The sequence below is a fragment of the Macrotis lagotis genome, chromosome 1, assembly GCF_037893015.1.
Source record: "Macrotis lagotis isolate mMagLag1 chromosome 1, bilby.v1.9.chrom.fasta, whole genome shotgun sequence".
Lineage (NCBI taxonomy): Eukaryota > Metazoa > Chordata > Mammalia > Peramelemorphia > Peramelidae > Macrotis > Macrotis lagotis.
In genome coordinates this window covers 902,272,701-902,283,704 of record NC_133658.1, presented here as the reverse complement: position 1 = coordinate 902,283,704, position 11,004 = coordinate 902,272,701, and the positions used below count along the sequence as shown (strand labels likewise).

The window sequence follows — 11,004 nt, the reverse complement described above, 5'->3', positions numbered from 1 at the left end:
GGCAATCGCAGGACACTTTATTGGTGTGCAGTGGGCAGAATGCAGGGTGACTTTGGCTTCTTGTAGCAGGATTGTAACAGTGGCAAGCTCCATGGGAACCCCAGTCCTGACCCCAGGGTGATGGAGAAGGAAGAGAATGGACATCACAGACGGGAACTGATGTCCGAAGGCACCTCACAAGCTCCTCCCTTAGGAAGATCAGGTGTTCAGAAGGACGTCTCACTGAGTGGAGCCTTTGGGGGTAACAGGGGACCCCGAGAGCCTGGATGAGGCCGGGGGGCTGGTGTGGGGGGTCGGCGGGGTTCTGATCCACTCCGGGCTAGCTCCTGACATCGTTCCACAAAGCTACCAGCCCCCCGTCTCCGGGCCTCCGGTTGTAGGGGGCCTGGGCTCCCCTGACGACTTGGACTGGAGTCTATGCTAGCCTCTGACTGGAAGCTGTGGGATTGGGGGCAAGTGGAAGCAAAATTGCAGATCAGTAGAGATCTTCCCTCTGTTCCCCTGGGATCAGTGACCCAAGTAGTCACACCTCACCCACCCCAGCTCCAGAGAAACCCCCATTCCCTTAGGGGGTCCTCCATATACTTCTCCATTACTACCCTAACTGGGCCCCTCACAGCCTCTCCCAAATACCTGCAAATGGAGGCCCGGGGTGAGGGGCTGGGGGCAAGGCTCCGAACTGTTGGCCCAGGAGGAGCTAGTTCACATTGTTCCAGCTGTTCCAACAACTCCTCCTCCGTTAGGCCTCCGGCTGCAGGAACAGGGACTGGGTCAGGGCTCCCAGGGGCAGAGTAAAGGGGAGATCAGGGGTTGGGGGACCACAGGAGTCTAGATTTAGAGCCTGACAATCATATGGGCCAACTCTTTTGTTCTATAGATGAGGACATCAAGGTTCTGACAAGGAGAGATGTGTCCAAGAACCAAGAGGCAAAATATGAATCCAGATCTTCTAACACTGGGTCTGGCAATCCAGAGGAAGAAAGAGCTAGAGGTTCAGGGGGACAGGGGCAGCGTATCTACCTGGAGCCTGGCCCAGCCGATCCATGGCTGTGGTGAGGTCCCACATGGCAAGGCTGCCATTGGCATGGCCCGTCAGGAGGTAACGTCGGGGCCGGGAGCCCAGTCTCCGGGAACCCTCACACTCGTGGACTGTGAAGGCTGTGGTGGGAGAGCCGTCCACAGAACGCACCGAACACACCCTAGTCCAGGCAGAGAAGTGAGGGATCACTGTCCCTAGGACCCTGGGGCCAGACTCTGCCTCTTCTTGGCCCCCATCTCCCAAGCTCTCCCTTTTAATTCCTGCCCATGTTCCCAGACTCCCTGTGACCTAAAAAGAGGAGGAGGGGAGAGGGAGAAGAGGACAAGAGCTCCTCACCGCTGGCCCGTGGATGACAGGCGCACAAAGAGCTGGTTGGAGTTGGGCACCACCTTCTGGATGAAAACCTGCTGGTCATCCCGCTCCCCATATGGGCCTGCAAAGGACCTGAATGGTCACAACATGCTCCCTGGCTGAGCTTTTCAGGGCCCTTCCAATGCCCATCCTTACTTCTAAACTCCCCTTACGGGTTAGAAGAACCAGTCCCTCCCCAGAACCATGGACAGGAGAAGGGGGATGGCTGGGGGATGGTACCTGCTGAAGAGATCGCCTCCCACCTCAACTAATGGAAGAAGTTCAAATAAATGGGAAAATGGAGACACGGTAGGATGAGGGGAAAGAGAGAGAGAAGGAGAGGGAAGATCCTTCATTACAATATTCCCACCCCCCCAATCCTAAGGGGAAAGGATAATAGATAGGGACAGAGGAGGTGGAGAGGAAGAGGAAGGGTGGAGAGGTAAAGGCACAGTGAGTGCAAAGAGGAAGGGATGGGGGCTTGATGGCCAAGCATGAGCATCACCAATGTCGTTGCCTGCACTGCAGCCCCCGTGGTTGTCAGCCGCCTCTAGTGCAAGGATTTTGAAGGAGGCCAGTGGGGTAGAGCCTGGCTGGGTGGAGATCATGCCTCGAAAACGGGTCACTGACCACGTCCTCACATGATTGTTATCAGCACAGACTGGAGAGAGAAGACAGGCCAATGGTAGGGGTAAGAGTGAAGACTTGAGAGTCCTTTCCCTCTACCATTTGGGAGCCCAATCCCCTTCCCTCAGCACCCTGCCCAGGGGTTTTATCCCCTTTCTTGAGCTCCCCTGTTGTTCAACTCCTTCCTTGAGCCCCCCACCCAGGAGTCTGTGGGCTTCAGATGGAACAAACTGACTGAGGATGTCTAAGGCTTCTCAAGTCTAGTGACAGGAACCAAGCCCCACATACCAGAGATGAGGTGCTTCTCAGACAGCATGATCTTGATAACTGGACTGCGATGCACGGTGAAAGTCTGGAAAAGCTGGGGACCTGAGCCCACAGTCTCTGGGTGTTGCACGATGACACGGACCCCCCCTGAGCTGGTGCCATAGGCTATCTCCAGCCAGTTACCACTATCACCTGGAGTCGGGGGGGGGGGGTACAGAGAGTGTCAGAGACAGTCTGTGGAGGAAGGGGGACAAGGGGAAAGAGAGTGGGGGGGAGATAGGGAGGGGGGAAAACACAGAAAGAGGGGAGACAAGTGGGGTCAGAGTGGACCCAGACAGCAGCTGGGGTTGTAGAGAAGCTCACTGGTCTTGGGTGTGAGATAGACACTCAGCGCGGTGACTCCATCTTGGGCTGGGTCCCGGTACAGCTCACTCACTAGCAGGTCATTGTCCTTCATCCGTAGCGGGAATTTCTGTACATCTGGGGGGTCAGGGAGGAGCTCACCCAAAAGGGATCCTCCCTCCTGGCCCCAAAAGAAACCCAGGCAAGTGAGGTGTGTGTGTGTGGGGGGGTGTCCAGAGACCATCTCATTCAACCCCAACATCGGGCAGACAAGTGAGGGGAACCCCAGAGAAAGGTATGGAAGGGGCCAGGGAGAGATCAGGTTCTTTGGGCCTTACCTAAGTAGTAGATGGCTCCATTATTACAGCCAAGCAGCAAGAAGGAGCCAGCTGCATCATAGCTGGTGATGGGCTGGACTTCCTGGACCTGGGTAAGAGAAGAATGGGGTGGGCATGGGGTGAGGGGCACAGATGGAGGCTCCATCTGGCAACAGTAGGTTCTTAATAATCCTTTCCCTCCCTCCCTTTCTTCCTCCTTCCCTTTCTCCTGCTTTCCCTCCCTTTCTTCCTTCCTTCTTTCTTTCCCCTTTGTCCTTCCTCCTTCCCTTCCCTCCTTCCTTCCTCTTCCTTCCTTTCCTCTTTCCTTCCTCCCTCTCTCCTTCTTTCCCTCCCTTCCTCCCTCCTCCTTTCCCCTTCCTTGTCCTACCTCCCTCCCTTCCCTCCTTCCTCCCTCCCTCTCTCCCTCCCTCCCTTTCCTCTTTCCAAGAAGTTTCAGAGAAAAGAATGTTCTTGAGGACTGCCAAGGCCACAAGAGGAAGCTGAGAGTCCCTGCAGGTACTTCCTCCCCTTTTCTCGGGCCTCTTGGCCTTCTGTCTGCTCACCTTGCCAATCCTCCTCCAATAGCCCAGGGTGAGCCCTACACTCTGGTCCCCTCCTGGTTTGGACCCTTCTCTGAGAGGCTCCAACCTCTTTACCCCACCCCTGCCCTGGGCCTGGTATGGTCTGGGCACCCTGGAAGAGGGGTCAAAAGGCTCTGAGTTGCTTCCTCTGCCCGAACCTGCCAATGCTTGGTGACGGCGTTCCAGACACCAATACGACCTGTGGAGCTGGTGGCGATGAGTTGGTTTCCCACAAAGAATAGAGACTCAACAGGAACACCCAGTTGGAAGATGCCTGCTCCAGGGGCAGATGGAGGAAAGCATGAGGGCATAGGACCCATTGGTCTGGGGTTATTCCTTATATGGAACAGCTCAGAGAAAAGCAAGAGGGGGCTTAAGGGTTAGAGGAGGAAGGGATGTGGCAGAGATGGGAAAGAGGCAGGGCTGGGAGTAGGGGCCCCTCAAGTTCACAAGGAAGGGGGTCAAGGAAACCCCCAACTTGGGAATCTAAAGGGTAGGAGGAGACCTGGACTGGGAAGGATGATGGAACTTGGGAGGGGACCACGAATTTCAGGAGCTGGGAAAGGGCATCCTAGGGAAGACAGATAGATGGTGAAGGGATACAGAATCAGGAGAGATTGAGGCCAAGGGAAGAGAGGGGTCAGGGCTGGAGAAAGGGTCACATGTGGTGGGAGGGCCCCCACCGATCTCACTGCCATTGCCATCAGCCTGCAGGGCCCAGAGCAGGATCTCACTGCCAGCAGCTGCGGCCACCATTTTGTCATGTTCACCAAGGGCGCCGCCAGGGACACGGGCGGTCAGTGCCAAGCGCTCAATGGGCCAGTCTAGCCTCGGACTTGAGAACACTAGCTGCCAACCTGATGTCTCCTTTAGCCTGGTAAGCAGTGAGGGTCAGCATTCACACCCAGACTCATTTGCACAAGTGTGTTCTGGCCCGCCTCTCCTCACCCCACAGTCTCGCTCTCTCTTCCATGTGCCCAGAACCTAGACCTTTGGCTGTCTCAGGTCCCCTAGACCCCTCTCCTTCTCTTTGACCTCTTTACTTCCTGGGATGTTCCATCATCAGGACTCCCCCCCCCCCCACAGGCCCTGAGCTCCCCGACCCCATCACTGCCCTCTCACCCCCACCATGAGCTCTTCCCTGGCCTCCTCCAGATTCCCATCTCCACCCCCAGACTCCCTATGTCACCAGCCCCTGATCTCTGACCTCCAGGCCCCGCCATCCCTTCTGACCTGCCCCAGGGCCCCTGCAGTCGTACCTGTAGCACACCAGAAACTGCGTGTAGGCCACAGCAATCCAGTTGTGGTGTCCACAGACGAGCCGCACCATGCCTGGCTCATCCGGAGTCCCTGAGGGAGGTCCCGAGGTCTGGGTCTTTGGCAGTGGCTCCACCCTTTATGACTGAGGGGCTTAGAAACAGGGCCAGGGGGACCTCAGGGGTGGGCTGGGGGCCTTGGTGATGGGCACGGGGACCCCATCAATGTTCAGAGAGGTACCTGAGGGGGGAGCGGGTGCCTTGTCTTCTAGCAACCGCCCAAGCAGACCTGCATTACCCAGATTGGGGGGCATGGTGTGGCTGCGGCGTACGGGAGCCGGCCGACCGGCGGACAGCTGGGGACCCACAAGGCTGTGCCGGTTTCTCCGTTTTGCTGGAAACACTAGAAAAGGAGGGTAGGGTAGAGGGTAGGATGGGTGGGAGTTTCTTGCCTGCACCTGCTCAGGAATCCCAACTCGTTCCCTATTACCTCTGGGTCAAATACGCCACCTTGATTCTCACTGAAAGACCCTCAGAGCCTAGCTCCGGATCACGCCTGAGGACGGTGGGCCTCCCCGGAGCTAGGCTATCCCTCCTCTCCCACACCCCCTCAACCCACCCAGGACCACAACTCCCATCACGTCCCTGGGTACAAGGAGTAAGGGGCTGGGTCACTGGGAACGGCCCGTTCATCAAGTCCTCCCTAGGGCCATCGATGGCTCCCTCCTAGCCTGGGAAGAGAAGCCCCCCACAGGCCCCACCTGGCGGGGGCAAGTATCCGTTGAAAAGGACATTCCCGCAGGATGACCGGTCCAGTTCCTCCCGGAGCTGCAAACGCCGGACTGAGGAGGGATGGCAGGATGGGGGAAGGTGTCTCTCTCCACAAAGGGATCTGGTTCACTCTGGCCCACCGGATTCTTTTCTTGCCGAGTTCCTCCAGCCGCCCTCTCCCTCTCCCTCCAATACCCCACTGGGACCCCAAGTTCTCCCTCAGCCCAGGGAGTCCAAAGGAGAGCTCCCCACTCCCCCAGGAAGCCCTGGATGGTCCTTTCCTGGCCCCATTAGACCGGAAGCTCCCCGAGGGCAGCCTGTTTATGCCTGACTTTGCCCCACAAACAGGGGGTGCTTAATAATTGCCTGTTGGGGAGTGGGAATGGGGAGGGGGAAAAGGATGGGGAGGGGCATGGACGTACCCAAAGGGGTGATGCCGTAGAACTGGGCTTCATGCAGGAGGAGGGAGCCGTTGACACCCCTGATGAGGCAGGGCCGGGTCAGGGCAAGGCCGGGGCCCCTCCCCCCCCGCTCTGTGGGGTTCAGCCGGCCCCACCCCCAGACCTCTGCCCTGGGGGATCCTACCTGGGGTCCAGCTCCTTGGTGCGCAGGAAGTTGAGGATGGGGGCAAAGACCGTGGGGTCCCTGTCGATGAAGATCTGGGGGAGACGGCGTTGGAGTGGGCCCCCCATCTCCGTCCCAGCCCCCCCAACCCCAGCCCGGATCCCCACAAACTCACTGCTCCCGCGTCGTCCTTCAGGGTGGAGATCCTTCCGCTCAGGAGGCTGCGGAGAAGCGGGGAGAAGGTGAGGCGCCGCCTGGAGAAGGGGGCCCCGGGGGGAGGGGCCCGACTAGATAAATGGGGTGGGGGTCCCTGGGGGGAGAGGTGGGGGAGGGGGCCCGGGGGGAGCCCCCGTCACCTGGAGAAGAAGGAGTCGGGGATCCAGGTGAGCGTCTGGCGGGAGGTGCTGAACCTGGGGAGGAGAAGGGGCGTGAGGGGGGCCGGGGCCCCGGACCAGGCACCCCCCCCGCCTCAGTTTTCCCCTTCCAGACAGGGGCGCGGGCAGGCTCCCCGGCACTCGCCTCTTGCCCCCCACGTTCAGGTGGATGACCTCCCCGGGCGCGCTCCGGGCCCGGCCCGGGTCCCCCGCGGCTCCCGGGACCCCCGGCGCGGCCGCCGCCGCCATGGCTCGGGCCGAGCCGGGCCAGCTTCCGGGTCCCGCCGAGGCCCCGCCCCCGCCCCCGCCCATTGGCCCCGCGCCTCCCCAGCACGCCGGTGATTGGTGAGTGACCCCGCCCGTCCGCCCGCAGCTCCCGCCCTTTAAAGGGCCGGAAGAACCCCGCTCCCGGCCCGGGGCCTCTCCGCCCCCGCCGGGCTCCGCCCCCGCCGGGCTCCGCCCCCGCCGGGCTCCGCCCCCGCCGGGCTCCGCCCCCGCCGGGCTCCGCCCCCGCCGGGCTCCGCCCCCGCCGCGCCTCCTGGGCTGCCCCTGGGGGGGGGGGCTGCCAGGCCCCTCCGCGCCCCCAGCCGCCGCCCCCACCACGCTGGGACCCCCGGCGCCCCCGGTCCGAAGAGAAGGGCGCAGAGTGGACAGAGCAAGGGTTTATTCAAGGTGCGTACAGTGCCGGCCCCGCCCCCGCCCCCCAAGTCCGGGCCCCCCATCCCGAGGCTGGGGGCGGGGCCCGGTGTGGGCGTGGCCCGGTGGGCGGGGCTCCAGCCCGAATCATGCAGGGCCGCGGGGCTGGCGGCCCCCCACATCCTATGGGGAGCGGCTGGGGTCTGCAGGTAGATGAAGGGGGAGGCTTGCGGGCGGGGCGGCGGGGCGGGGGGCTCAGGCTCGGGGGTCCCTCTCCTCCCCCCCAGAACAAGGCAGCTTTGGAAGTGAGGTAAAGGCAGAGGAGGGAACCCCCGCACCCCCCAGCACCCTGGGCCGGCTGCCCCACGGGGGGTCCCTGGATTCCCTGGGAGAGAGTGGCCCCCACTAGCCCCCCACAGGCTCTGCCCACCCGCCCGGGCCTCATTACAACATGGTGCGCCCGGAAGCGGGATTTATTGCTCCCACAGATCTGGGGGTCCTCCTGCCCCCTCCTCTGGGCCGGGGCCCCCGGAGGGTCAGAAGAGTGAGGGGCAGGGAGACGCGGCTCCTTTTGTGCTCCCCCCCACCCCCAGCTCTGTCCCGATCTACCCCCCCTTCCCCTCCCCCCCCACCTCATTTATTGCATAAAAAAAAAGAAGCCCAAGATCCTGGGGAAGGGGGCAGGAACAGCGATATGGCTTGTGAGGGTGGGCCTCCAGCAAGGGGCCGATGGCATGGGGCAGCCCCCCATCCGAGGAGAGGGCACCACAACCCTTCTCCCTAAGAGTCCCCTTGTCTCAGTGTCCGGGTCTCTCGAGGTCCACTGGGCAGGCGAGGGGGGATCTCTCCACATCACAGAGGGAGAAGGGTGAAGTGTCTCCAAGCCCAGGCAGGTGGCGGTGGGGAAGGTGGAGGGGAAGACATCTCTGTGGTTGTCAGGGCCCTCTGGATGGGCATGCCCATTGGGGTAAGGCCTGGGTCCGTGGGAGCGTGGAGACCCTAGGGCAGGTCACTTCCGGCGGCCGCTAGCTCTTCTCGGGGCTGGGCCCTCCGGCCTCGGGTTAGCCTCATCAGTGGAAGATGTGGTGGGCAGCGTCTGGCTCCAACGGGAGATCTCTGCGTGCTCGGCCACCGAGCCCTCCACAGCCTGGAGCCAGCCCTTCATTTCCTCCTGGGAAGGCGGAAGGTTGGTGTTGGTGACTGTGCTATCGGGCTGGGGAAGGGGCCTGGCCTGAGTCTGGCTCTCACTTCCCATACCCCTTCTAGACACGTGGTCCCAATTTGGGGCCATTGTGTTGGATTGAGGAACAAGGTGGCACGGGATCAGTGGGGTATGGCAAAAAGGGGGTGGGCTGAGTTGTTCTGCCCCAACCTCCCCTCACAGACGCTTCCTAAAGAGCTGAGAAGAGTGGCTAGGCATTGTCCCGGAACCCAGTACCCACAAACCTCTAACTGGCCTCCCTGCCTCCATTCTGGTCTCCAACTTAATGACAATATCCTTTTCCTAGAGCACAAGTCCTACTGTGTCACTCTTCTCAAACAACTTTAGTCGATCTCTCCCACTTGAAGGATAAAATACTAATCCCCTAGGTTGGTGTTCAAGGTTCTTCATAATCTGAATAAAACCTTCCTGTCCAATCTTGGCCTCTGCTGCCCTCTTTGCTTTAGGCCCCATCCAGCACCTATGCATTCTTAAATGCATTCTCCCCTCCCAGAATCCTTTTCTTTCAAGCTCTGTTCTTGATCTGTCTCCTTTCCTCATCAACATAGCTAAAAAGGCCTTCTCCCACCTCCCCTATCATTTTCTATCGTATTTGGGCACATTTTAGATCTTCATTCCTTCACACAGCACTTATTAAATGCAACTGTATAAAAGTCGCCCTTAGAACATCAGTAAGCTCCTTAAGGTACATCCTATATTGTTATCATTTTGTATTCCCATCACCAAGTAGAAAGGGCCCTAATGGGAATCATTCTTCAGTCAAATGGTTGAATTGAACATAAGCTACTGACCCTCGATTCAGGTGAGAGGACTGGTTTTTAACACAATCAACAGCATCCAATTCTTAAACGAAGGTCATCTCTTACCTCATCTTTGGCCTGGAGAAGGAATTCGCTGCCATCATGGGTCCTGTAAGAAGAGGGATCAGGAGGCAGAAGTTTAGGGATGCCAGGGCTGTCCCCTTGGCTGGTCACCCACCACCAAACCAGAGCATGGAAGACCATCCCATTCAAACCTATCACTCTACCCAGTCTTTAAATTCAAACTGAAGAACCACATTTCTATGGTGACTTCCTCCATATAATAGATCTCACAGTATCCTCTGGACCCATCACACATCATGATAACCCTAGTTGTACATCATCCATTTCTTACACTAAGCTTCTTTAGGGAAGGGGTTAGCTTTGAGTCCAACCCTGTATCTCCCACACACCCCCTTACTCCTGCCCCATAGTCTCTATGTGGCAGACATTTAAGAAATGCTTGTGGAATAATGGAATGAACCCCAGTCTCCCGGCTGCTACCTCTGGGCTGGGCTGGCAAACTTACTTGAGTTTGAAGACATTCTTTTTCTTTTTGTAGTCACTGGCCACCTCACAAATGGCATTGTGTAGGCTGAGTAGGGGCTCTCCTCCATGAGTGCCACCCGATGATGGGCCCTTGGCATCTTTGTAGAAGCCCAGGTCACCTTTGTTGAGTACACAATACAAATTCATCCAAGACCTGGGAAGGGAGGGTAAAGAGAAAGCTTAGGTTGGCAGAATCCCTGATCTCAGCAGTCCCCAGTTTGAGTTATTCCCTACTGCCTCAGTTGGTAGTTCAGCCTCCTAAACTAGCTTCCCTACTTCCCATCAATCTGACACATCACCAGCTACATCTTCCCCTAATCTAAGCCTGGGGTTCTAGTTCTACATTTTTGCCTAGAGTATTCTAGATTAAAGGACTCCAAGATTGGGGGAAGGGGAAGAGTAGTGGTGAGTCCCATCTCCCCTGTTAGAATGGAAATCCCAATCTCCTTTACAGAAGCACAGATAAAAGGATTAGATGGGACCTTAAGGAACCATTCTGTAACATTTGAGCACCCCACCAGCACCATCTTGGGAATACCTGTAGGGATGGACAGCTCATTGCCTTTCCAGGCTGCTAGGAATCATAGAATTTTAGAAATGGAAGGGACCCCAGCAGCATTCAAAAAATTAGTTCCATGATTACCTACTGGAAGTAGGGCTCACTTAGGCTCTGCTACCCTCCAGGGAGGAAGAACCTGCTACATCCCCCACCCAACCATTTTTTTAAGGGATAAAACGGTTTATTTATTTAAGTATTGCTATAGTTAGCAGAAGCTAAGAGAGAGAAAAAGTAAAGGCAGGAAATCAATGATCCCTAAACTACCTAAGCCTCCATAAGAAGATGAGCAATAATGAAAAGTATAGGAGTAAGGTAGGTTATTTGGGGGATCCCGTTCCCCTAGAACAGGTTGCCCTCTCAAAGGAAGATGAACAATCAGGCAATAAGTAGTAAAGAGCTCAACCTTTGAAACACCCCTCATTAGAAAGTATTTCCTCAAGACAAGGTTGGAAACCTGTCTCCTGGCAGCTTCCTGGGGGGATGAGGTCAAGGGGTGTCAAAGCTCAGGATTCAGGGTCATCCTTACTTAGCCTGCCCTCTCAGATTCATGAGACACCAACAAGGACTGACAGACTAACTGAACACTGAGGAGATTAAAGGAAAGGAAACTTGGGGAACCAGTATTGGTGGGGACAGGGCAGGATGATGAAACTATGAGAACTTGGACTAAGTTGGTCCTACCCATGATTCACACCTTAGAAACTACCAAACTGGGAGCATTGGGGGTGAGGAGAAATACCAATCCCTGA

At 57.7% G+C, this 11,004-nt stretch overlaps 2 protein-coding genes across 2 annotated transcripts in view; both read right to left on the bottom strand.

Annotated features, from left to right (window-relative positions):
- On the bottom strand, window positions 1–6,765 carry SHKBP1 (SH3KBP1 binding protein 1). Its single transcript, XM_074219086.1, has 18 exons — window positions 6,635–6,765; window positions 6,472–6,525; window positions 6,291–6,336; window positions 6,137–6,210; window positions 5,974–6,032; window positions 5,542–5,622; window positions 5,022–5,183; window positions 4,784–4,874; window positions 4,208–4,398; window positions 3,683–3,798; window positions 2,965–3,052; window positions 2,648–2,764; window positions 2,306–2,476; window positions 1,896–2,051; window positions 1,376–1,472; window positions 1,021–1,199; window positions 634–751; window positions 1–438 (listed from the first exon to the last, which is right to left on the bottom strand). Exons 1-18 carry the CDS (start codon window positions 6,736–6,738, stop codon window positions 207–209), a joined length of 2,136 nt encoding a protein of 711 aa, XP_074075187.1. The 5' UTR covers window positions 6,739–6,765; the 3' UTR covers window positions 1–206.
- Window positions 6,766–7,777: 1,012 nt separating this feature from the next.
- Window positions 7,778–11,004, bottom strand: part of SPTBN4 (spectrin beta, non-erythrocytic 4) — a 47,923-nt gene continuing 44,696 nt past the window's right edge. The window contains exons 32-34 of the mRNA XM_074219087.1: window positions 9,677–9,850; window positions 9,214–9,256; window positions 7,778–8,296 (exon numbers count right to left, since the gene is read on the bottom strand). Of these exons, the coding sequence (XP_074075188.1) occupies window positions 8,135–8,296; window positions 9,214–9,256; window positions 9,677–9,850 (379 nt within the window). The 3' untranslated portion in view covers window positions 7,778–8,134. The remainder of the gene's footprint in view (window positions 8,297–9,213; window positions 9,257–9,676; window positions 9,851–11,004) is intronic.